Genomic DNA, 27926 nt, shown 5'->3' with positions numbered 1-27926 from the left:
AAACTAGGAATTGTTCCTAAAAATAATCATGCCAGCTGGAAGATGCAACTTTCAAAAAGTTTTAAATCATCTTTATTTTATACAATACTTGAGTTTGCTCCAAGTGCTCTAAACAATATTTCACAAAGCACATACAAATCACAGAAGGCTGTCAATTGCTGTTAGAAATGTTTTGTTTATCAAGATTACACTGTTAGTATGAACAGAACTAGTATCACCCAGTGAGACATACACATTACATTAGTTGCTAAACATGGTTTAGTGTAATGTACAAGCTGATACATATGCATACCAAAAAAAAAAAAAAAAAAAAGACACTGTGCAATAACAGGAAGGTCTTCCCTTGCAAGAATCCAGACAGAAGTTACACATCGTATAGAATGGGGAACAAGAGCCACCACAATGACAAATATTTCACAGAATCGCAGACCTGTTTAGTTTAGAAACAACCTCTTGAGATCACCTAGCCCAACAACCCTGCACAGGACCATGTCCAGTTTTTAAACATTTCCAAGAATGGAGATTCCACAACCTGTTCTAACACTTGAAAACCCTGAGTTAAAAAAAGAAAACAGCAACAACCTTCTTGAGTTTCAATAGAATTTAATGTTTCAGTTTGCAACCATTTGTTCTTGTCTAGTCAGCTGGATAGTACTGAGAAGAGTTTGGCTTGCTTCTTTTCATTCCCTACCATGAGATATTTATGCATATTTCTAAGTGTTTTCTCCATGCTGATGGGAGCATTTCCAGCTTTCTCAGACTATCCCTATGAAAGATGTTCTGTTTTCTTAGCCATCTTTGTAACCCTGCCCCCTCACTTATTTCAGTACACCTACAGATCTCCTATACTGGAGACCAGAACCAGACACAGCACAACAGCTGTGTTATGTAGAGTTCAAATTGCTAGCAATGCTGTACTTAATGTAGACAGGATTCCAGTGGCATTTTTGCAGAATGGGCTCTGCTGTGTCACAGTCAGCTTGTCCATCGTACAACCAACATCGTTCACTGCTTTCCCTCTGGCTCCACAGTCACACTTGGTGCCATTCTGCCACATATGCTGAACTTCACCTTTCTTCTTGTTGAACTTCACGAGATTTCTATTGATCCATTTCACCACTTTCTCACAGTGCCCCTAGGTGGTCCATCAACCACCCACCACAGGTTTCTGGCTGAGATTTCATTGAGTGTATACTTTGAATCTATCATACAGGCCATTAACTTGAACTGGACTGTCCCCAGTTGATCTCAGGGGTAAGACCACTAGGGCCTTGACTCCAACTGGACTTTTAACCCACTAGGCCCAGGCATTTAGGCAGTTTTTAATCCACCTTCAGTTACCTAAGCTACTTTGTCAACTTGTCTGTGATGTTTGTCTCAGCTTAGTAGAGCCTTTGACATACCATCTGCCACAACTGTTTGCAGAATGAATATTGCTATATTACAAGGTAAATAAGTAAGCCTCCCCAGTTCTAAAATATTTGGTTTCCCTTCTAGTCATTCTGGTGGTACTCCTAAATTAGTGAGTGCAATCTTTAGCAAGTCAAAAATGAAGGCTGTTGCAACTTTTAATTCAACTGTAATTTTATACCACAGCAATACTTCCTTCCTCCTCCACCCAAATAACCACTCCAGTAGCAACTAAAAGTTCTAATAACTTCCTCAGAAGAGGAGGAATATCCTGTTTCTCTGTCCCACAATTTTGTAATATGTTCAATCATGCTAAGCAGTAGAAACTAAACAATGATATCATATCTTAAGTCAGACTGAGAAGCAAGTTTGCCAATTTAGCCACCATAACACACACCTTTAATACAATTAAGTGATTTGCTATACCCTACACAAAGCAAATCAGAGCCGAAAACCAAACTCAAAGTTTTAGGTTGTTATTTCTAAACTTTAGAGAAGATCAGTATTTAGTTATTTCAAGGGAAGTTAACCACCCTCTATAAGCTCAATTATAAAGCAGCTCTGTTATCAGGAGACTTTCAACTGGAGAAAGCATAAGTTCAGCTGTATTCTACTACTTTACTCCTCTGTCTCAAAAAAACATGAAGCCTTGTGTTTTAAGGTTGTGCATTCTACTGTGTTTTTTTTCTTCCACTCTTCTGAACAGTTCTAGCATAAAAAAAAATATAAAGGAATTTTGATTAACTTTATATTAACTGAAACAAGTGCAGAGAATATCTTGCTCATAGAAATAATCCAGCCAATACTGAATGATTCAGTAGTGGGCAATGAAGTTTAATATTTGATACCAGTGGCTACGTCACATCTGCTGCACTAAGCAAAAATAGTTTTAATAGTGGACAGTGCACAAGTGGAGAGGAATAACTAAAGACACATTTTTCTACTTTTGCTGCTTGCATACCTACTCTCTGCCATTTTTCAGCATTTCTTTGAGTTGCGAAGTCTAGGATTCAGTCATATAGAAATAACATCACATACACAGAAATTGTAAGAAAATAGATTTTATTTTCAAAGTTTTATAGAAAAAATGTTAACTATGCCTAAAGAAAGGAGCTCGATAGCATCTTTCTATATACATTTCAAAAAGAAACTAAGGCACTTAAATAACATTTTGCTGTCACAAATCCAGCTGCCTATAACTATGTACAGTTTACTACAAATATTAAGAAGAGAATGTACACCATTAAGATAACACGTAAAAATATTCAAAACATATCCATTCTTGCATATCCCCTGGTATATCTACAGTCAAAATCCATACCTAACGTATTAGTCCAGAAGATGTGCACATTATAATAATCCCCATTTTAAACAGTGACAGTTCCTTTTAATAAACCAGGTTCCACATATGTGGCTCACAGTCAGTCCAGTTCAGGTTATTTTTTCCTTTTTTGGGGGGGCTGGGGGGAGGAGGGGAAAAACAAGGATTGGAATATTCTACCACGTTTCATTCAAGTTATAAATTCAACATTAAAAATTATACTGGAAATGTAAGGGTCTTTTTTCAAATGTACACAACAGAGCTTACTCTTTAGTTTCTTCTGAAAGTCACTGATTTGCTCACGATTTATGCATGTATAGAAGATACCATTTCTGAATCCTTCTGTGGCAGAGCTGGCCTTGGTTGTGGAGGTTTATACAAAAATACTGCCATGACCACAAAGATGATTGTGATGATTTTGCAAGCAGCACCTAAATGCAAAGAATAGAAGAGGCCTTGTTGCAGTCACCTTCAATGGTGAAACAAGGATATTTCAGCCATTTATAATGTTTCACACAGTGAAACACCCTGTCAGAATTTAAATACATCTTTAATAGATATTATGAATTTCAATATATTTTAGATTAACTCAAAAGGCAAGTAAAGCCAATCTTCCAACTGACTTTAGACTGCTTATCTGCCTGCTGGTTCTTGCCTGCATCAGCACCTATTACTATTACTTCAGTTCTGTATTTCTTCACCCCATTCTAGCCTGAAGTGCAAGTCTTCCTTACTTCTTGCTTCACTATTGTTCTTTATTGCATCAGTACTCTTTGCCACAAACTAGAACTGCTCATGTACAGATTATTAAGGATTCTCCCTCAGCCTTAAAAAAGGTCATTCAATTTAGCCATCACAGGTACTGAGTGGTGTTTGTCTTACTGTGGGTGGGATCATATTCTACGACTGAAATATGCTGATGAGATCCTGACACTTGATGTTGTGACTCTTGATTTTTCAGTTTGAAGATTAGTACTAGCAGTTCAGTTTATGCACTGTAAGTATCAAAACTGCTGGAAGAGACAACAACTGCATTTTTAAATCACAGACTGATTTCCCTCCTCCAGACACGTGCATCTCACATACACACACAAAAAAACTAACAGCCCATTAAAGAATTATTGAGAACTTTTGACTAGTATTCAGAGATGTTTTCAGACCGTGAAGTTAATTCAATGAAAAGAACCAGAATATGACAAAAGTACAGAAGTTCTTTAGACCTTAAGCTATCAACAGGCCACAACAGATAAGACTGAAATGCGTGCCAATCCCTTAAAATTCAGAAAAGCAAAACTACTCTGCATTATTGCTTTCTCTTCCATTTTTAAGAGTCATTCAGTGGGGTCTTGCTCCTTCTCCCAGTATTTTGCTTTTTATTATTTAGGAAAAACAAAGTTTGTTATTGCTGTTGTTGTTTTAACTGCTAAGAAAACAACAGTTTAAGGTTGTTTTTTAAAAAACTCCCATCTAGTAGTCAAGGTAGCTAAGATCAATATATCTATTAACTTGTACGTGTATTTAGTACGAAGAAGTCACTTACTTATGCTCATCAAAAGATATGCCATTCTTTCATTGTCATAAACCCAACAAGCTCCTTTAGTTTTACATTCATCAACATCCCACAGAGAACAACTGTTATCTATTGCAACACCAAACAAAATTGGTCCAGGAACAGTACCTAAAAAAAAGGCAACGTGTTAGAATTTTTAAAGTGTTTCTACAACAGTTAACACTACATCCTACTTAATTTCTACCTGTGATTACATTTATATTTGTTATACTTTATTGGTAGAATGACCTGGATTATTGGAGTTTCAATAGGTGCACCAAAACAGTACTAACACTAATAGATAACTGATCTCAAAAAATGGCTGCAGTATTAAATAATTACATACAAACCTAGCCAGTAACTAAGCCTTGTCTCAGCCTTGTCTTATGTATGCCACTTAAAGTGTCCAAGACAAAAATAAGACCTTAAAATGAGCAGTTCCGAGAATATCTACATGTAATTTTTTTAATTGAAGTTGACTCACCTATCCAGCTATTTTGGTTTAGAATTTTAGTAACCTCCACATAAAGACTGAATAATTAACAATTTATGTGACATGTTTACAATTTCAATCATCCAAAAGGATTTGAAAGTGAAAGGAACACCCCATGCATCCCCTTTAAAATGATAACCACTACATAATGTAAGCGGTGGTAAGTAAGATGACCACTGCATAAGATTGGTTGTCACTTCCTGTGACTGTAGAGCTTGATGTGTTAGATGCATGAAGCTGCTTTCTATACCATCACTTCTTAGTAGAATCTCAACTTTAAGAACAGAACTTCCTCCAGTACTGGGGGAAGTGACAGAGGGTACCTTTTGCTAGAAGAATGGTAGTTACCTACATTTTATTCCAGCCTTTGACAGCAAGAAAAAGCTAACATGGACATGCATGACCTATTCAAATAAGAATTTGAGTTCTGATAGCACTTGCCTTCTAACAAGTGTATTCCCTAAGCCAACAAGAGGCTCCTGCAAGACCCTCTGAAGTTTCTTAATGCATCATTAAGTCTAGAAAATAATCTTAGAGAAGCCGATTATTCAGAGACAGGAGTTTCAACAAGAGCATTATACCTAGTAGTCGTAGAAACACTGACTGCACTCCAAGAGCAAATGAGCGCTGCTTATCTGGCACACATCTGTAAACAAGATTTACAAGAAAACAATTTAACTGATTCTTTTCCCAGCTATATTCCTCACTGAATATACTTTATCTCAATATATTCTTTTAACCTGCTGATTGCAGACAATTTTAGAAATCCAGTGCACAAAACAAATAACTAAAGAATTTTAAGAGCTGTTTTCACAAAAGAATAGAAGCAATTCCTATGGGTTATCAAGGAATTATAGATTAAACTAGTTTAACAAAACAAGGTAAGTAAAAATCTAGCTTACCAGCAGCACTCTGAAATACTGTTTAACTTTTTTTCCACCACAGAACAACCAAGGATTAAAGGATAGTGCCAGAATGCTATCCTGAGCTACTATGCCTGAAGAAGCATTGTATTAATAGAGACAGCTTAAGCACAACACTCACAATGCAGCACAACTTTACATGTAATCACCCAACCTTACAATTAATCAGTTCTGGCCTATCTCATACAAATTACTATGCTGATGCAACACTAGAACTTACCTCCCACCCATTTCTTTCAAATATTTCCCTAGGTGCAAATTATTTCATCTTCATCACATTTTAAAGATAGTACGTAAATATTAAATACAACCTACTCTACTTCATTTATACAATTTAGTTTCTGTAGTGTCTTCTTTACTCAAACTGTATTAAGTATATTGAAGTGCTTCACCCAAGATGAGTAGTTAGTGGCAGCCACCTGTTGTGACTTCCCTTCCCATAAAGGCAATTAGAGGTAGGAGAACAAACAGCCTTCTATGGTGTGTTTATTTCTAGCACTAGAATACTGTCATGAACCCATAGGCTTACATTTCAGTGTGTACAGAATAGGCTTGCTAAAGATATACATATCAGAATATTCTCCAGTAATTTAACTCACATTGAGCACTTTAAATTAGTTCTTGAACATTGGAACTGCTCTATATCACTCAAAAATTGTTTCAAAATTTCAGTATAAGAGTATAAGGATTCCAAATCCAAAATGTTATCACTCAGAATTAACTAAATAAAAACTGTCAGCTCAGTTCTGAAGATTGCACAACATTTTACACTAATATGCCCACAGACTAACATGACAAACTCTTCAGCCTGGGTGGACACCACCCCTGAACAGAGACTATTACAAAGAAAGGTTGCAGTATATCACTGCCCATCCCAACTACCTAGAAAGTTGGCAAAAGACAAAAAAAAAACACATTTAACAGACATCACACCTTGCCCTCTCCTCAAGTATCATAGGTAAAATGCATGTATGTCTACACATCATTAATATTTTTTTCCTCAGAAATATTTGAGGCACAAGTCAAATTCCAACATCAAGTAATACACCTCTATCTTCACGTATACACACTGAAAGAAAAATAAATGAAAATTTCATGCAAGACAGCTAAGTCAACAAGTAACAGCCACATACATGCTGTCACATTTTATATTAACTACCACAGAATCTCAACATTACAAAATTAATATGATAGGAAAGGAAGTCCACAGTTCCTGACAAAATGCAATTTTGCATGCCAGAACTGAACTGAGGCAGAAGGAATAAGAATTAAGTAGATACTGACTGATTATTGTTATTTTCTTGGTACAACTTGAAGTCCCGGAGCTAGCCATACACAGAGTAGTTGAATATTTTCTTCATCCAAAAACATGGCATATTTATTCCTTGCTCTTTTGACCACAGTAGTCAAATGAATGCTCCCATGAAATAGTGAGCTTTGATTTTACTTTTTCTAAAGCAGGAAAGATTATTTTTACTGATTCAAACAGTACCTACTTAATGATAATGAACAGTGGCACAACTATCTCTCCTTCAAGTACTGCCTGCTTAATGCACAAAATACTACAAAAGGAAATCCCTTGCACATTAGAATGAATCCATACTGCAGACCAAAATGTATTAGAGGATTTCACTGATCTGAGTTCTCACTCAAGTGTTATCTTCTCTAACCCGCAAAAAACATACCTGAGAATGGCCACAGTAGTTGGAGTAACAGCCATAAATGTAAAAACAACAGCAAAAAAGAAAAAGATCAGAAATAAAGGTAAATGTTTGCATCGTGTTGGACATTTCCCAGGCATAGCTTCAAAGAGAAAGTCCTCTGAAACATTTTCTCTCTTCAGCTTCCCAACACAGGAACAGTTGTAGTAAGTCTACAAATAATTTATAAAACAAATTGAGTAGATGTCACTCTAATATGTTAGGTATTCAGTGTGTTTGCATCCTAGTGAATAAGAGGAAAAACCTTGACTTTACAGTATGGGACGTAGTCTACTTCCTTATGACCAAATAACAGTGTAACCCCAATATTTAAAACTGATTCAGCAGAATTTGACTGATCTAGTGATCACCTGACCAGTAATTATATTAGGTTTTGTAAGCAAAGACAGTGATAGTCTCTATTTTGTGTAAAGTTTTGAGGTAAAACATAAAAAGCTTAAAATAAGAGATTCTAAAGTCAGCAGCACAGGTATATGCAATACACTATATTATAAACAAACACCAGCAGAATAAGCCTTGAAAAACTACCCTTCACACTCAAATCCTATTGCAAATCTTTGAAGATATTTTTAAACACATTATTTGGAAAATACATTGTTTTCAGACAAATCATCTCTTAAAAAAGAAACCCAACACCATTAAGGGTTTCAGGGGTTAGATGAAATGTTCCTTTCTCTCCCCATATGAAACTAGTTTCTTTTGAAAAGTTTCATGTCTAAAGAAAGTATAGCCAAAAGCTGCAGTTTTCTTACAGTAGAATATATCTAACATGGTTCTCAAAAGGTGTTTTCATTAAATTAACTGCTGGTAGCTGCTCCTTGTTTATTAAGGAAATCTACTGATTACTGCCATACACTACAAAAATTTTATTCCAAGCATTTTTAACTACAAAACACTGTTACTTAAATAAGGTTCATTTCTCAGATTCAAAGCTACTTACGTCACTATTTCCTCCAGTCTTTCTTGAAGCTTAGGTAATACCAATCCAGTTACAACAGTAGCAGAACAGTTGAGATAAATGCAACCGTCCACATTCTTTACAGAACAGTTAGCAAGTCCCGTATCACGGGGCTTTACACTCTTTGCTATAAACAAGCTGGTTTTCACAATAGGCTGTACTTGACAGTAAGAGAGTTGAGCTCTACTCTTGAAGATTTAAGCAGGAAAGAACAGAAGTGATGTTGGACTGTTTTTTTAACAATGTGATCAAATTGAATAATTTTAAGTTCCTCATTTAAATCCACTCTAGTTTGTTTTCAAGAGTAAAAAAAAACCCAACAAAATCTGAACTTTCCATAGCAAAAAAAAAAGTTAAATCACTATCATCCTCTTCTGATATTAAGTCCCCAGGCAATCCCTGGTTCAGCTTGCCTACCGTTAAGGCTTTTCTTCCTACACTCACACAGCCCTGCTCACTGTTTGTTGTGCTAGCAGAGACGAGCAGAAAAGAGTCTCCCTTGTTGAAGTCAGATAATAACCAGCCACTTTCAAGGCTTACTACATTCATGGTACATGGAATATGGTAGAGGAAAATTACTTTCCCGGTCTTGACTTAACAGGTTTGCAAGCACGCAGAAGCAGACTGTCATATACACGGTAAACATTATATTATGCTTTAAGATACTAGGTAAGAACTGCAGCTTAACACCAAGGCAGCTGCTGATTTCTACTTTTACGATCATTAACTCAATTCAAAGCGAATTAACGTTTGATGTATTTTCAGCAGTAGAAGGCCTAGTAGAAGTAACATTTGCAATAAGACACTAAGCAAATGAGAAACATATCAGCATTCACCCTACTTACAAGTATATGCTTCCAATTCACATAAGTTTTCCCCATGGTAACTATCACTTAGATTTAATAACATTTATTTGCTGTCATACTGAGGGAAGAACACTTTCCACATAGAATATACTTTGTATGAAACCCAAGCAGGCTAAGTCAGCTACTTGCATACTATAAAGCACCTTTTTCTTGTTATTAAGATTATACGACGCACATCCTGCAAAACATGGAGAAAAGTACTGGACTTCATCTCTGCCACAAACTGGGTAGTATCTGGAGCTGGAGCATCTGCAGTTAGCATTGCATGGCGCTGTTAAGTTATGTAGCATGCCTGTTCTGAAACAATAATAGTTTTAAACTAATTTAAAAGCAGCAGACATGTAAATAAGTAATACAGTATTCATAGGAGAATAAATCTCAATATTTAGTTCAATGAGATTTATGCACATGACTGCTCAAAAATAAGGCAATATTTCTAGTAGATACAACTCTAGAGGTAATTCTTATTTATTCTGTAAGTAGTTATTTTGTGTTATTATTACTTCCACAGGTTATTTTTCCAATTTAGAAACAGATAAAGAAAGATTCTTATCTCAACCCAGTTCCTCCTTTTTTTTTCTCCTTCTCCATCCCACACACAATTTGTTTAATTCATAGTTTTAAGAAAAATGCAGCAAGATTAGAATTCAATACCACAACTACTACAACTAGAAAAGTACCCTTCCACCCATCCCCAGTCAAGAGGACCGGTCTACTCAGAACACTAAAAAGTTGTACGTATATCATTACATCTTCTTATCCATCTATTATGCAGATCCCAAGAATGAGGTTTTGAGTTTCATAAAACAGTTCTGTTTTCATACATTAAGGCAAAATTATGAATTTAAGATTTTGTATTCTGTAATGTAGTTTACTTACTTTAAACATAAACACTAACACCAAAAATGCATTAAAATGTATTTACCCATTATATGTTTCGGTAACACCGGCAAAAGGTTCATTCCCACATTTAGCAACTAAAAAGACTGTGTTTAACAGGAAGGCAACTGAACAAGTGCCTATCATGAACTTGATTATGTTTTTGCAATCCATTTTGTACTTGGATACCAAGATGCCACTTATGACTTGGCCTATTGCTGCTGCTGGAACTAATACAAGCCCTAGAGGAAAACAAGACAGCAGCAATTATACAAAAATGCAAAACATAATAAGTGAAGTAATTCAGAAAGCAATTTCATTTTAAGTAAAAAAAAAAAAATACTAACAGTTATGGGTTGCATCCTAAAAGGTAGAATAAGAAATTTAATAGTTTCAGTGGAAGTGATTTATTCTGCCTTTATATTACCTGTAGCCTTTCCAGAGGTTCATGTCGACAGTGTAATCTATAGATGCACAAAACTGAAGTTCTGCATTCTGGGCAGGAATCTCTGAACACCACCAGACTGCTTTATGAAAATACTACTCCATGGTTTCTCAAGTATTTTTGTATGTTCTTTGTTCTATGTGCTATGAACTTTTTAAACAACAGAACATAGTCCTTGTTTTACAGAAGACAGCAAAAGATACAATGAAGCATCCACAGAAACTAAAAAATAAAGTTCCCAGAAACCAAGGTGGGCCAGTTTTGCTGCCATAATCCATACAGATTTATCTTCTATGCACTACTGGAACTTCAGAAATATAACTGAAGATTTTCATATGGCTAAACTCCAATAAAACAGAGTTCAAAGGCATAACTTGAACTGAGCTGGGAGGCTTAGAGACTTGATGTACAATTGCAGAACTGTACAGACACAGATGCACATAGTGGAAGGCTCAGAGTATAACACTCAAGACTAGCTTGCTCTTAGTTCAGAGAAGTCTAGCTTTCAACATTAGCATGGGCATTTCTTCAAAACTGTACATCTAATTAACACTACAAATATCAAATTCAAATTGATTAGAACAGGGAAAAACTAAACAGTTTTCCCCCTTGTCTCTGCTGATGACAGTTTAAAAATTGAGCATATATTCCAATGCATTTCTATTGGAAAGTTGCAGATACTTTGCTCTGAAGCAATGATGCCTAAGTAATGATAGCACTAGCTATCTAGTATTACCCAGAAGACTAATTCAGTATGACTTAGTGGAAAAAAGAGTACTTCAGCTACCATGTGCTTATACCGCAGCCATACATAGCTGAAGTAATTTACCAAGACATTCTAGAAGTACATAGTTGGCCATACTGCAAGTATCTCTTGGACTGTCTGCCTTGATCTGGTTGCTACCCTTAAGAAATAATTGTATCAGTCTTACTCATGTGATCCTACCCAGCACAGCTATTACATTAGCTATCACACTGGTTTCTGCAATACTAGCTTGTCATAGCCTTCCTTTTTCTACCTATTACTTCTGCCTATCAGATAAAAAAATGAGAGGGACTACAGCTTCATGCTCCTTTAGACAATTTTAAACAAGGAAAATTTTAAACAAGGAAAATTAAATGCTATTCACCAAAAAAAAAACAGAGGAATAAATTAGAGTGTCCTCAGCATACAAATCTTTCATTCCACTTCAAATGTTACTATAAGCTTACTGAACCCACAGACAACTCAGATTTGCACCCTTGACAAATTGAGGACCAGGGTTTCTAATCAGACAGGAATAAATAGCCTAAAGTACATTTCTGCTGTAAAAACCGAATTTTGTTTTCATACAAATACCTTCACAAAAATCTCAGAAAATACAAGATAGACTATATCAGCTCCCAGCTATAACATTACTATAGTAAACATGTTAAGATTTAAAAATGAAGAAAAAAACAAAAAAGTAGAAAAACACCACATTACCTCCAAGAGTTGCTGAAAAACTTGATGTCTTTCCAAACTGATTTTCTATAAACTTTGGCAGGAATGTGGCAAAGCCAGTGGTAACTAAAGCTTCAGAGGTACTGGCTATTATTAGACTCATAAGCACTGGATTCTTCAACAAAATCTATGGAGAAAAGTTTGTATAATTTTCTGAGTGTTATTTTGTCATTGCACCATGTAAACTAGATGTAACTAGATTTTCAAGCAGATACTTTCACTCAGAACTTCACGAACATGCTTTTGATCACTGAAGCATGAGCAGCATCAGCAAAATTTAATATGCTTTATTTCTCAGTAGCACTGCAAACTTCTGTCATAGCACTGTGAAGATGCAATTACTTTTCTAAACATTTATGAAACACCTGAAAAAAGAATCTTATTCTCAGAACATATCAGTTTTATGAAATTCCATATTTTCTTACCAGGAGAGCAACAGGAAAGTCTTTAAAATTTTTTCCAATATTCTTGGTTTCAACAAGTGCCTCACTTCCATCGTTATGGGTTTCAGAGATTTTTTCAGCCTGTATTTTTGCTGTGCCTACAGCAAAAAAGAAAATATTTATTGACAAAGAAGCTGTTGAATAATGGTGCTCGAGACTTAAAGTTGGAAGAAACATTACCATAAATGTTTCCCTTCTACCATAAGACTAATTGACTATTGTTATTGGCCTGTACCAAGAGAGTATCAATAATTTATTGCTGTGGAAGAACTTTAATTGAAAAACTTTAATTTGATAGTTTTGGCTGTAACAAGAGATTAGCAAGTATATCCTAAGAATTTTAGGTTCTTAGTCCATTCAGTGTTTTTATAATCCTCACATTCTGTCTGGTTCACTACTTCATTGTTCCTTTCTTATTTCTCCTCCAACATAAGTCACAGGAAGTTTCTTTAGATGCTCTTCCAAGCAACTCCTAGATACTATCTGCCTAAGCAGAAAATGTATTAAAAACATTCTTTTTTAAGACTGCTCTGCAATACTTGGATTCATGTTCTACCCATAGCTATAATGCAATAGTCAAAGACGACAATGCAAGAGTTAAGCCAGTAGGACTTCCTTACTGTTTTTGGTGGGAAGCGAGCAGCTTTAAATATAGTCCTGTGTGCACCCAGTTGAAAGCATCTGTCAAATTCTGACCATCAGTTTCCACATTCTACCTGTTCCAATCCTACTGTATATCTTTCTTTCCACTAATACTTTCAGGATCCTCCCACTGGCTAATTCCCCTTGTTTTAAAGGCTTAATATTGAAATAAAAAGGTATTTATTACTATGGTTTGGGTTATTACATAGCTAACTGTGAAAGAATAATCAGAGGAATCAATCTCCGAGTCCAGAGCTCTATAGCCCAGAGGTAGAAAAATCTCTTTTCAAAGTAGCTCTCATTCCCATTTAAGAAAAAAGAAAAGTTACCTGGCAAGTATTTTGGAAAGCATGAAAACGGTATTATCAGAAACCAAATTGCAAAAAAGCATGCAAGGAATCCTATCCACCATGCTCCAAGCCAGCGTGGGTCATCTTGGTCCATCTGTGTACTGGAAAAATAATTTGGGAAGAACTGATGAACTCAAGTCACCGATTTCACATGTTAGTGAGACAGAATTTTTTTTTTCTAAAAATAGTGACAAAAGGTCCTTTAACATTGTCACTTTCATGTTTTCTATGTGTATAAAAATCATTGTTTACCTGTTAAAAATTTAAGCATTATTTTCAAACAAAAAAACCCAAACCATTTCTTTTCCTCATATGAAGAAGAGTTGAAGATTTAAATAAGAATTATTAGCAAATGAAAATAGAAACTAGAAGACTCATCTTGCCTTTCTGGGATCTCAATATCAATATAAACATTAAGTAGCTGTCCTCCTAAGACATAGCCGATAGCAGGCCCAAGCAATGACATAGCATAGCCAATTCCTGGAAGAGAAAATACATCATTAACCATATATTTTTAAGCTTCCTTTTAAAGAAATTCCTGAAGTCAACTTTAGACCATATTCAACCTTTTCTTTCAGTATCATTACTTAGCGTATAGCGTGCAGAAGAAAAAGTTTGTACCTTTACCTCAACACAGAAATTTGCAGCTCTCATTAAAGCTCCAACTCTGAGGTTTAACATAACAAGACGCACTTCACTAGCACTAAATTACCATTAGTACATCCTGTCCTACAATCAAAAGCTACCTTTTGTAAAAGCTTCTTAACCGCAGTTGTTACAAGCATCAGTTGTGAGAAGCACATGCGTGCCGTCTTTAAGAACCTACATACTTAAGTAATCAATTGAGTGCAGATTTTTTTTTGTTTGTTTTTTTAAAGAATTGACAAGATTACAATACAGGCTTCCATTAAAGTTTCTGGCAAGTGCTATATCCGCCACTTGAGTTTGTGGAGGACTCACTTCAATTTTCTGATGTAAGTCTAAAAATATAAAGCCATGGATCTGAATTGCTTCTGGCAGTTAAGAGAAAAACACTAAAGCTGCAGATGATACTACATACTACAGAAGAGTAGTCTTAAGTCTGTGCATTCCTTTTGTTTTAGTACTGGATTTTCTTGAAGTCACAACAGTTTCTCTGGCCTATCAGAGACTTCTGTGGCACATTAACACTGCCAGCAGAAGACCTATCTCTGCATACAGTGTTTCAACTAGTAGTAAACTAGAGCTGTCAAAATAAGACATGTATCCAAGGACCACTCTGAGTTAAGTTCACATTCATCCTTACAGAACTTCAAATTTCTAAGATCCTTATTTTCTCCTACAAACTATTCAGTTTAAATTATCATTTGGAACTTTTAAACAGTTCCCTGGCTTTAGATTTAAATGCCTCAGCTGAGCACACTGAGAAGTCTTTAAAAAATATCCCCATTTTCAAAGAGAAAGAAAGTATCAGCTTATGAATTACCAACTTTTAGTCTAAGGCACTAGCAGTTATTTATATAGGCACTAACAGCAACTTTAGGGTGGTTTATTTTTTTCCCGGCTCGAACAAGCCTTCTTGTATCAAGAAATTCAATATATTTTTAATCTTCAATACATTGTATTAAAGTTAAAAAAGAAAATATATATTATAGGCTTAATGTAGCTACCTGTCCACTCACTGTAATTCCCTCCTATTTTTGTTCAATCAAGTAGAATACACTGTTCTGCTAAATTCAGCAGGTATCCAAAGACTGCAAATGAATCCATTTATCATACTGTCAATTATGCTTTAAGTCTCCACACTAATCACATCTCCTGAGTTTTCAGGACACTTCTTGATCCCTTAATCATGCCAACAGTACTAATTCTGCTCTATTTATTTCAGTATCCTCAGAAAATGTACAAGCCTTCACTCACAGTAAAGAGAAACAACACAATTAAAGGCTGCCTGTTATTTCTCCTAAGCAACTAGACAATTTGTTGGCAACAGATGAGGTGGCTTGCCTGGAACAATTAAACAAGAAGCGTATGCAAGTAGATGAAGACTTCAATGTTTCCCCCTAAGAGAAAAGATTAAAAACACTACTAAGAGTTTTTATTCTTCAGCTTTTTAATAGTTTCATAGTAAATATAAAACTATTATCCACATTACTAGGTAATCCCTTTACTTTCAAGTAAGGCAGGAATAAATATCAGAAGTATGTTTAAGTGCCAAATTTGTATGTGGCTAGAAAACTGCACTGATCACATGATGCTCCAAAGTGCCCCTGTATACACAGGGCTGCCCACTGTTAGAAGAGAGCTAATAGGTATGGGTACTGGACAGATACTGACAGTAGACATCTTGCGTGAATTTATGTTGTTTATATGCAGGTTATACTAACCACTTTCGGTTACTGAGATTAAGAAAGAGCCGGAGAGAGGCACAAAATTACCTTCTGGTACCCTGCAAAATTACTGTTGAAAAGACTTCACACTTACAGCAGTTCTCTGCAAGTTATAAAACTACTTTATGCACATTAGCGAACAATGATGAAAGATGAGCCTGAGGTCAATATAAAACAATTCATTAGATACTGTAATCTATGATCTCCCCAGACAATGTATTATAAGCAGATTTAAAACTTACCTATATAAAGGGAAGATTTGTGCTTTGGAACACTATCATCAATAAAAGCTGTCCCCAAAGTATACAGTGGAGTTCCTCCAACTCCCAGCAGCAGCTGTCCCAGTATAAAAACATAGAGATAATTGGAAAGTGAAGACTTTGCGCTGGCACTGCAAGTGAAATTAGCAGAGCTTGTTCCTGAAATTTGACATGTATCTGAGGATATAAACAACAAAATTCTATTTAGGTCAACAAAATCTAAAAGGTCTATTACCTAGCTCATCACAACTGAAGAAAAACATGCATTTATTCTACATATACATGTTATAAATGACATACATAGCAGTGCATATATTCTGCACTGTCATATTTAGACTCCCATTTCAGTTTTCACCCCTACTATGTCCTACGCACTACTGCCCTAACCTTCAATGATATAATATCCTCTTAAAGAAATATGATCACAGCTCGTTTTTTGTTTCCTTACCAAGAAGATACAGATGAAATACCCTTTAAGCACTTTGGCTTGCTGATCACGTGTACACAAAAAAAAAGTAAAATGCTTATTCAAAAGTTTAGTGAACACTTCTAGGAAACAGACACTTTAGTTTGGTTTTGTGCCTTACAATGGTTCTGAGGAGCACGAGCAACAACCTCCACTGTTAAGCAACAGAGAAACACAGTGGCCTGAACAGCAACATGCAAGTTAGACTGCTGGAGAAGAAAGTGCCACAGTCAGAGTTATTAATAAAACAAACAAACAACAACACCCTCACACACAGAAATCCCACAACACAAATCACCACAAGAAGGAAGCAGAGCAGGATGCATCTGCTCTACTCCTGCACGCCACTATAAGGAGAGAAAAAAAAAGAAGAAATGAAGACAATGTTTTCTCTTTTCCTTCCCCTTCCTATCACTGCACTTTCAGTAACAGACAATCCCAACTGACAAGACCAAAAGAAAAGCATGTTTCTTTCTTTCCAAGCTTCTCCACAGAAGACTGTACAACCCCGAAGAAAATAATAAACCTGTCAGTTTGGTGGAAACAAGCCTTCCTGAAAAAATATGAAAACCACCTCTGAATCAGGTAAGTTCACTGATGAATGCTTTGGGCTCACAAAACATAAAACACACAAAAAATCCTGCCACACAGCTTTCAACAGAAGACTAACCATTGTCATAAATGCATCCTTGGGTTTTATCATTCCTTTCTACAGAAGGAGCAGCATCGTAGCAGTAACAGAGTTGTCATGTACCACATAACAGGTACATTAGTGCTATTGTACAGAAAGTGGCCAACACAGAATCATTAAATACTTCAAGGGGAGTTACTAACATTTTAAATCTTTTCCAGTCAGGAACAAGCCTCACTTTAATGTTACACTGAAGCCACGTATGGAATACTTCATTACAAATCACTACTCTAAATTCTCTAGAGTAAATTTTCCACTTAGTATCAATCTATTTTCTTTACAATTTTCTGCAGAAAAGATCAATACTGAGGTCTTATATCCAGTTAACTTTGTACTATTTATATGCACAGCATCTATTGCAAGACAACATATCCTACAATATTCTGCTAATATACATGTTTGTGTACAGCACAAACATAGAGCACACCAAAGTTATAATTTAACTCTAAATGCCTATCAGATGAGCCTAAAACAGCATTTAACTACTTATTTAAGTTTTGTACCTTAATAAGAGTATCTCGCTAATATACATATCTGAAAAAAAGTAACAAACAATTTAAGAAAATTGCACGAATTTTATTAAGATATTGGCCTAGCTTAAGATCTAGGGATAGCTTCATGAAATAGGATTACACAGGCTAATGGCAACCAAACTCTGACAGACTGCATTTCTTCATGAATCCCTGTCCACACACCAAGTGGGTTTGCTCACGTCAATTTAGAAGCCTACGCCATTATGTTACTAATTGAGTATATCCTCTCTCTATCAATTTTCTACCTCTTCAGCTTATATAACTATTCTCACACGAAGAGGAAAATTAAATTAAATTACAATTAAACCTTTAACTATGAAACTATGAGAACTATCAATGTATAACTTAATACAGTTATAATCCTTTTATTTGCATCACCTATTAGACTTGTTGATTTTTAACTAAGCAAATGTACATGCACTTACTGAATGGAGTCATAGACTCCATATTCCATTTCAAGAAACACTCTAAAAAGAGTATTCACTAATGAAACAAACTATGAGACTAGTTTAACCCAGGGTCAAAAGGTCAAAATTGTCATCAAATGACAACTTACTGTCTCTACCTCAGCAATTCAAATCACTCCCCTCTTCTTGTACTAGCATATGGTTTTGAACAGTTAAATAGCCTGTTAGTGTGCCATAGGTTAAATCCAACCTGGTTTAGTTCCGCATTCATATGATCTCTGAGGGAGAGAAGGCACTGGTTTTAACATGATCAGAAAAGTCTAACCTGAGATAAGCCAAGCTCTGGGAGAACTTTAGATGGGTTACTAACCACTTTTACCTACCTTTTCCTCTGTAAAACTTCCCTCCCTCCTAAGAACCACTGGATTAGGTTAGTATTTTGAAGGGCAGAATCGCTTTAATTACAATATTATCTGATATAGTAACTAATTATAAACCTCCTTCCGTTCTTTACTTTAATATGCTCATCTGAATCCAAGTTATGTAAAGGGTAAGTATTCCCAAAGACTTAATGTTAATACAACATGCTAGCCAAGAAGGCAGAACTAACTGTGACATGCATTAGTGATTACAATAATTAGAAATAATACAGGTCAAGACTACCTTTACTCATATCTTACATTGGATGTGGCTGTTTCTGAGCCTGATTTTTTTTAGTACTTTAAAAAGTGAGGTGTGAAGAAATGAAAAGAACAGCTTGGTTTCTATTCCCTCTTAAGCTTAAAAAATATCTGTCTGTCCCATAGATTTTAAACAGGGATGAGAGCTTCAAGGAATATTCAGAGTTCTCAGACAAATTCTTAGTTTATGAACAGATGTTCCGTAATTCCATAATATATAAGTAGTATAGAGAAATATACCAAATAGTGCAAAGAACAGAAGCTCTATGCATTATCTGACTGATGGTCTCTCCAGAGAAGAAAGCCAACAGGAAATCCACAGGCATGCCAATGGTGAAGAAAAAAAACAGTCAAATTAGAGGCTGGCATCTCACGCATTCTTCTCATCCGCTACCCCACTTCCACATTTTACATGTGCCACACAGTCTTCTTCATTCTTTAATTTGTCCTCTATACATTCCAGGAAAAGAGACCAATTATTGCCCTTCTTAGAAGATTCACTAATTATCAGCCCCCACTTGAATAATCTACCACCAGCGTTTCCAGCACTACAGAGAACTGAGGAATGGTGCTCAAGTCATTTTTATTTATCTTAAATCACACCACATGCATTTAAACTCAAAAAGTAGAAATATGTCAGCGAGCAAAACAGCTTATTTTCCCAAAGACACATAATAGAAGAGATGACAAAAAAAATGAAGGAATCTGTGGAATAATTCGGAATACTGGAGGCTTCTGGAGGTGTTTAGTCCAGCCTCCCAATCCAAAGAGTGTCAAGACTGACACCAAATGATCAAATGCTCATAACTCAGCTCAGAAGGGCCCTAAGGACAGAGACTGTGCAGGTTCTCTGGATAACCTCTTCCACTGCTTGACTGTCCTCATAATGAGATTCTTCCTTCTGCAAAGTGAGGTTCTACATTTTCCATGTGACATGAAAGTCATCACATACAAGTTTAGTCATTTCAGTAGGAACTGAGACAAATGTAAAAGATACATTGCTTATAACACCATTTCAACTGTGGTTTTTACAGTCCTCTGTATTGTCTCAGAGTAATCAAATAATTTTTTAATTATAGAAAAACCCACTAGATGGAGCTCCTTACTCCAAATATCAGAGCTAGATCAGAAGACTCTAAGATTTAAAGACCTAAACAAGTCATCACAAACTAAACAGATGATATCTACATCACAGTTTTGAGTTTGAAGAATTTTTGGAGATTAGACAAGACAGAAGCGTTTGGCTTTTTTTGTTGGTGAACAGTCCACTGGTTAGCTACTCATTAAGTACGAAATTGATTTAACTATTTTTACACGGTGATATTACAATAATATTTCCAATGGAACAGTTCTGAGTAGGTAAACATGCTATCCTACAAAGAAATACACAAATACCTCAGGGTAAAACAGTAATTTCCAGGAAGCCTGTAGGTCTTATAATTCCTAGATTAGATAATAAATTAATTTACCTGGCAGTCAAGAAATGTTAAACTGAACTGTACTTTGAAGTTATACTGCAGGTGAAGCTCACCATATTTAAAAAGATGAACAGAAATAATTGAGTAAAAAACTAGGAAGTGTTTGACACCAGACAAAGTGGTAAATTCTAGTGCAAAGTACCAGGTAGATCTTAACAAAAATTAGACTGCACTAAGTTGCACTCGTAAATGGAGTTCACTCCCAATATGTTGTCAATAAAATACTCATCCAAACTGGTAAGCAACAAGAAAGGTTTGGGGTCTGTGGTGCTATTAAGTTCTACAACTAAATGCGTAGCTAAGATACTTCATCGTCACAGTGGGTTAAACCAGACATCAGATAAAATCACGTACTCTGGTTAATTTCACTGTGAAAGGATGCCGCTGTACAGGTGCTGTAAACTTGCTTTGAGACTGCCGTAATACACCTATTTCCTGAATTCTGTAGCCATTTATCTTTGATAGTGTTTTGTGTAAGTCAGCTTAGACCCTTAAATCAGCTCATTGTCACAGCACAAGTATCTGCATTACAGTAGTCAAAGAAACAAGCATGAATTCAGTTAGCTTTACAGGGCCACGAGGAAGAAAGCACATGCTCCATTTGAAATTTTCTGTACAGCTTGTGGATTTCAAAACTCCGCGTAGGACACAAACCCTAATAAGGTATCAACTCTTAGAGCATCTTCACTGGCAGATGAAATGGCTGAGATACTAATCAAAATTGGTAGGAAGGCGAAGAAACCAGTTGCAAGAGTTTGCTATCTACCTTCAACATTCTTGTGCTGCCAGTATCTCACTGCAATAGAAAACAAAGCTACAAACAAGTCAGAACTTCCTTTATATCGAGTTCAGCTTCCCTTACATACTAGAGAGGTATGAGAGTAATAAATTGTAATTGCAAATAAATGAGTATGTAGCCAGAAGCAAGTAAGCTTGTTGCCACTATAAGAGTTAACATGTAATCACCTGTTGAAACTTTTTCATTTGGCTCTATTAAGTTAAAAGCTAGATTAATTTCTGCCTCAGGTCACCATTTATTGGATGGGGAACAGTAATTTTCCTAAGTTATTTAACTAATAGTCAACATCTTGACAGCTCATGCAAGTGCATGGCGTCATGTGATTAACACTTGAAAAATATTAATGAGAACCAGCAGCTGGAAGTCTGAGAACATTCCACCAGATTGCTTAATAGTTACTGAGTTTTTTAGTTAGCATGTTAATGTACTTAGTCATTAAAGACATTCGCTTAAGCAATACAATAACAATTAAGATAACCATGAAAGATTAAGTCATCCTTCTTTTAAAATATCTGTAAGTTTCTCTGTTAGTTACAGGTGTGCCACTACACAAAGATACAAGTAGATGGTATTAAATACCTACTCAAAGTCTTGAGTTATGAGGAAAGTTCTGTAAGACATCAGAGTTGGATACTGCAATGATTTCAATACTGTTTTGCTCCATACAGTTCAGTACTGCATGTTTCTTCTTTATTTAAAAAAGAAGTTTAATTATCATTTTGAACAAACCTAGAGAAACTTCTTAATGAATTACTCAACATGGCCTTACAGAAGATAATAGTTCAAAATCCAGCAGAACTGCAATGTGTAGAGGCCTTTCAACAGGAAGACAGCGAGTCTGACAGCTTTCCTTTAACATTTATTCCACAGCACTGACCTAACCTGCATTCTTACTGATGAATAAATACCAGATCATTTTTCACTCCAAGTGAATTTTGATTGCACTCATCAATACAAATAAAAAAGCATTTTACTCAACCTCATAAGCATAGGCCTGACACTCAGATCTGTTCTGAAAAAGAAAGTTCAGTGTATAGAAACAGCTCTTAAACTCAGGGATTTACTTTCACTGTTAGGAGATACTACTCAATTTTTACAACTTCAACAAAGACGAACTAGGCTGTATCAAATTAAGAGTTGCACCAAGTTACTACAAATAATAATAATTAAAAAAAAAAAGCTACATTTTCAGAACATAAGAATAAGCTTACCTTCAAGTTTACCTCCATAGTGATATTTTCCAGTACTGAAGTGCGGTAAGGAAAACACAAGTGAACCCAATCCCAGCATAAAAGCTGAGAAAGCCAGCCATCGTGGTTTGTGCCCTCTTTCTCCAAAGAAAGATACAAACAGTGACAATACACAAAAAGCAATGTCATAGCCTGCAGATATCAAGCCAGTAAGGGAGCTGTTCAACTCATAGCGCTTCTCAATTGTTGAGATACTGATGTTAATCAGGCCATTTACCACAATACCTGTAAGAGAACAACAACAGAAACGTAATTAATAAAAAATACTTAAGTTGATAGGGTTGCAAGGACAAACTTACCAGCACCTAGCTGAAGGCTAACAATTAATGTAATTACAAAGTGCCATTTTAAGGCATTTATTAACTTTTAAATCCAAGCATATAGTGGATTCATATGTTGCCAGCTTACGCCAGCCAAGCTACACAGAATCTATTCAATTTTGTTCTCTCCTGTGGGGAGAGATTTAACACTCAGATACTCAATACAGCAAAATATCATGCCCCGTGGTTTGTTAATGTTATTAAGGTTCCAGATTCAGTTTGAAGTGCAAATTTCAAACAATGCATACTTCAGTCTCAGAAAATACTTAAATTAAAAAATTAGTCAAGTTTGTGATTTGCATGAGAGTGCAAACTAAGACTGAACTGTTATTTAACTAGAAATATCTTTTAAATAATTACATCAAATAAATACTATTTACTCCCTATCATCACAAAAGGAAGGCACAAGGCTTTTGAACAGACTTATAATGTTAAAAATGTATAAAACTATTTAAAGACACTGCAATGTCTTCAGAGTGACTGAAACGATTTACTTTTAACTGCCAAAGATGTTCGCTCTCTGAATCTGTTCCTCTCATGCAGAAGTATGAGATGACCTGGAAAAAAAAAGGCCTTGCAAAAGCTGATATACCTAAGCAGTGGCAAAAATTAAATTAAAAAAAAAAAAAATAGCTCAGCCAAAAGCAGAAAGTTGTGTTAGCTGTCATTTCCAGTGCAAGCTGGTTACAGGTACTAGCCTGAATTTCTTATCCTGCCTCACATTCTGCTTCCATGTGAGGAAGTATTTAGATGCCTGTAAGTTTACTTTAATAGTCTCAAAATAACATTCTATTACGAGTCAGATGAGTAACTATGCTTCATAACACTGTCAACTAACTTCACAACAGTCTAAGCCATGCCTGTAATAAAACATATACTGTAGGAAAATGTCAGGAGGCCTTCAAGTCACAGTTTCAAATGAGATCAAAAGACTGAATGCCTCTTAACAGCGCAAGCCCTACAGTTATCCCTCCTACTTCTAAGAATTCAAACATGATTCTCTGCTGTCATTCCAAGAACAGCACAGGAGGTCTGATGGCTGAGGACAGCAATGGAGTTGTTTTCAACAAGCACTGCACTATCAAGATGCAACTACACGAAGCTGAACTTCAGCAGACCTTCTTAGAGTCTGCAACATATTAAAAAAATACTGATTAACCAGCTATTTTATTATTATTATTTTTTTTAATCAGTGGAATCCTCCCCATTACTTCAGTTTTTGGCACAATCTTAATTACCCTACTACTGTCACTTCATTAAGGATAATTTCACCTGTCACTCCAACCACCATGCTTAAATTCATATGGGATGAACAGAAGTATTCAGGTGTGCCTCAATGTCATTATTTAATTCTTCAGCAGCTTTATTCTTTCCCTCTAGAGGAGCTGTGACCAAAGAACAATAGTAGCATGAAGGAATGAACAAACAAATTTTCCTGTTTGCAGAGCACTCTGAACACTTGCTACAGCTTTAAAACATTCATACAAAGGAGGGGAGCTACTCCACAAGTTGATTACTGAATTAGAAGACATTGCCTATTGCTTGTGGTTTGCCAGTTACCTTTAATTTATATCCTAAAGAACATAAAAACAAACTTAAAAATGTAATTTTATTAGATAATTAGATTCATCTGTAAAAATGCAGATGTGATGAATGGCAGCTTAACTTCTTCAGTGCCATTATCTAGTGATTAACCACTAAAGCCTCTTCAGGAAAGAAGGAACCCAGCTGATCTCAACTTCATCTGAAATACAAGGACATCCCAACACTTAAATAGTAGTACAGAAATTATATTTTAACTATTCTCATCCAAAACCTTACTGTCTTCCCACGTAAGTTAGAAGCTTAAGTACAATGTGAACTGATCCACTAAATCTAGATTAGTCATAAATGAATTTCATTTGCTCTAACAAAAAAGAAGGAAAGAAGTGCATTTTTTTCTTTATCCATTTACCAAACAGTACTGGACAGGTGTTCTACATATAGCATATTTAAGGCTTGCAGATATCAAATTAAAATAAAATATTAAGTCTTTCCAGTAACAAAACTAACAAGGGTATAAAATATTAGTGCTATCTAGAGTTTTCAGCCAGATTAGCCTGGAGCAGTCTCAAAGACTAGCTCTGTTGATTTGTTTAGAAGAAACACTACTGACATAAGGAATAAACAAACTATCTCGTGTTCAAAAAAGTGAGATAGCTTTTACCTTGTTTCCTACTGTAAATATGAACTGCAGCATATCCAGTTACTGTATTACAAGAAGCAGTCATACATTTATGCAATTCAAGTGCCATACAGAAAACAGGTATTAGTCATGTAAGCATGTTCTACACAAAGAAGTGTTTTCTATACTGGAAATACAGGTTTTACCTGTACTTGAAACAAAAACAGCCAGAAATGAAGAGTTAAGTTTCACCTCAAATCTTCCAAGAAGCTGAAATACAGGAAATCAGCTGCTACTGGGAGAAAGTAACCTAAAAATACATGTCTTTGGTTACACACACTCTGACAGAAACTACCTACTGTGTTCAATCTGTCTCTAAGTGGAAGAGTGTTAAAGATTACTTTGCTATTCTTCAGCACATTAAGAAATAAACTACAGTACATTAGCACTAGAAAATTGTACTAGTACTACTAGTACATTAGCACTAGAAAATTGTATAGGTATGTTTTATCATCCTCAGTGATTATTAGTATAATTTGGAGGATAAATGAAATACTTCAGATACAAAGCGAACTAACACTTCAGCAGCGGAGCACACAAACTAAGTAGGATCTTGAAATTATCTAAATCCTTAAAATGCAACACCTGAACATTTTTGCATAGCGTCACATATTACACTGAATTTCTTGTCAGCTAATTCTCATTTTCTCCTTCTCAAAAGCAGTAACAGTATGAGTCTCCAGTGGCCATTTCCCTTCTTGAAGAAAGTCCTGATAACACATCTCTAAGCATACCACAAAGTCTACAGTTACCAAGCCTATATCAGCTTTTAAAGAAAGTTCAGAATTTGCTTACATTAAGTCCCAAAATCTAGACTAGATTAGACAGGTATCCCTCTGAGGTCTGCCATATCTCTAGTTATATAACAAGACTGAGATACATGCCTTAAGGAACACCACACAGCATCTTAAGAGATTAAGAGAGATTTTTATGATTGGGAACCAACCCCGTTAGCAGTAAGAGATAAAATTCAAGTGATACTGAATTTATCATTGGTTGAATATCATTCAACCAAGCAAGCACTCAGCACAAACTAAATTTTAAGAAACACTGTTTTAACAAACGGAAGTGATGGAAGTAGTCAAGATGCTGTCTAGTACAGAGTAATCTGAAACTTTTCAATGACAGTTTCAGGACACTTTTAGCTTCCTACCCCTACTCTTCTTAAGTCTTTGACAATTTAGTTACCACTGCAGCTTATTATGTAATAAATCCTTCCACCTCTCCCTTTCTCTTTACTGTTTGAGAAAACAAATTTGAAGTATGGAGAGACAACTCTAACAATAACCACCTCCTGGCCCTACCAACACTAGTGCAGCCTTTCAAATACAGGCAAAGAAATGCCGCTTCTGCCCCAAGTGCTCTAGATGCTTCTTTTCTAACCCAAAACATGTATGCTAAGGAAAGACCTGACTCATAACAGGCTGAAATAAAAGTCTGAGAAAGCCCTGAGAGACACTTGTTCTTCTACAGAATTTTCCAAGCAATACATATGAGCAACAGACAGCTCTCTAAGTTTTGAGAGTCCCAGCTCAGTTCTCCCAAGACCATCCTGGTTACCTCCACTTGGTTGCACACAAGAAAACTGACATTCATGTCCTGTTTGCCTTTAGTACAGGCTACTTGCTGTCTTGGCACATTTTCTCAACTTCCTCACAGCCATCTCATTCTTCATGGGCAATACAGATGAGCTTTAAGGCACTGTCATTTGTTTTTTTTTGCTTTTTATTTTCCCCAGGAGACACAGCCTTCTTTTCCAGCTATTCCAATAAATAGCAAGTGTTCTGTTGTATATGAATCCAATAGTTCTATTGGACAGACGAAGATCTCAGCTTTCCTAGCCTCAGGTTTACACATTTGGTACACTAGCACTACCCTTTCCCCTCAGCTGTCACTTCAGCTTCCTAAGCCTAAGGCTCACTGATGTCCCAACAAGTCTTGTTACCAAATACAAAGAGGATGGACAAGAACACCTGAAGCTAAATAACAGAAATTAAAAGCAAGCTAAACTTCACCTTCCCAAAAGACCAAGCTGCTAGTTAGGTGGCAGACTGACTGGCAACCACAGAACAAAACCTGATTTTTGAAAGCCATCCTAATCACCCAGGGTCCCACACAGCCATGCCAAGGGATTTTGTTAATCAGCAAGCAGGTAGCAAAATGCACAGGTAGCACACTACGGTTCTGTCTATCAGTGTATATAGGTCATTGGTTAAGTTCCAGCCTGTAAAGAACATTATTTCCCTGGGAATGACTGGGAGGACATACAGTAGTCAAGAGCTGACAGAAAAAGGAAAAAGAAGGAAAAAAAAAAGAACAGTTAGGTATGATGAGTAATACTGCACGGTCAGCTTCCCCATCCAGACTTCGGGCGTTCTCTTCCCCACCGCTCAGCATCAGGATCGGACTCCGGCAACTCAGGAAGCTGACGCACCGCCTCTCCCCGCCTCCGGCCCCAGCCCGGCCCCACGGCGATCCGGGGAAGGGCAGCACCTGCGGGCAGCAGGAGGCTCAGGGGACGGGTTACCTTGGAAGATGGCCAGCAGGCTGTAGGCAGCCAGGTAGCCCTCGGGGGTGTTGCAGAGCTGCAGAGCCTTAGGGGTGCAAGGGCCCCAGCCGCAGGGCCCCTCCTCGGCCTCCCCCACCGTCGGGACCCCAACATGGGCACCTGCCCCGACAGGGCTCGCACGACGCCGACCGCCGAAGTCAGGGGTGGGAGGCTCGAACGCCGGGTTCTCGATGCCATCTTCACCCTTCATAGTATCACCAGCCGCTGCCGCCGGCGCTGGGGCGCAACGCTCATCTAAATACCGGGAGGGCGGCCCGCCCCGCCGGGGGCAGGTAGCGGCGCCTTCCCCTCCTCCCGAGGCGGGGGGCCGCGCCTTGCCCTGCCCTGCCCTGCCCTGCCCTGGTCGCTTCGGGCCGTGCTCCGCGCTGAACGCCGCCCCCCAGAGCCCCTCGTCGGT

At 36.7% G+C, this 27926-nt stretch overlaps 1 protein-coding gene across 3 annotated transcripts; it reads right to left on the bottom strand.

Annotated features, from left to right (window-relative positions):
* On the bottom strand, nt 156-27926 carry SLCO4C1 (solute carrier organic anion transporter family member 4C1). 3 transcript variants are annotated; one of them, XM_021380673.1, is made up of 14 exons: nt 24009-27277; nt 23231-23293; nt 22378-22641; nt 16095-16289; nt 13867-13963; nt 13463-13584; nt 12474-12589; nt 12031-12175; nt 10167-10362; nt 9385-9538; nt 7382-7569; nt 5355-5419; nt 4272-4409; nt 156-3162 (listed from the first exon to the last, which is right to left on the bottom strand). In XM_021380673.1, exons 1-14 carry the CDS (start codon nt 24037-24039, stop codon nt 3038-3040), a joined length of 1899 nt encoding a protein of 632 aa, XP_021236348.1. In that variant the 5' UTR covers nt 24040-27277; the 3' UTR covers nt 156-3037. The 3 variants fall into 3 exon arrangements, with proteins under 3 accessions (XP_021236348.1, XP_021236347.1, XP_021236349.1); XM_021380672.1 differs by lacking the exons at nt 23231-23293; nt 24009-27277 and adding an exon at nt 27488-27926; XM_021380674.1 differs by lacking the exon at nt 23231-23293.

This window comes from Numida meleagris, chromosome Z (assembly GCF_002078875.1).
Source record: "Numida meleagris isolate 19003 breed g44 Domestic line chromosome Z, NumMel1.0, whole genome shotgun sequence".
Classification (NCBI taxonomy): domain Eukaryota; kingdom Metazoa; phylum Chordata; class Aves; order Galliformes; family Numididae; genus Numida; species Numida meleagris.
This window is presented reverse-complemented; position numbering and strand designations above follow the sequence as displayed.

Bases quoted from the DNA above. Each gene is read 5' to 3' on its own strand.
- SLCO4C1 (XM_021380672.1), bottom strand. From the start codon at position 27,719: ATGAAGGGTGAAGATGGCATCGAGAACCCGGCGTTCGAGCCTCCCACC. The intron at 10,363-12,030 runs GTAATGTGGTGT...GTTTTCCTCTAG, and splicing joins TTTTTCAGCAACTCTTGGAG to GGCTTGTATTAGTTCCAGCA. The intron at 7,570-9,384 runs GTGCTTTATAGT...AATTATTTGTAG, and splicing joins ATCTTAATAACAAGAAAAAG to ACTTACTACAACTGTTCCTG.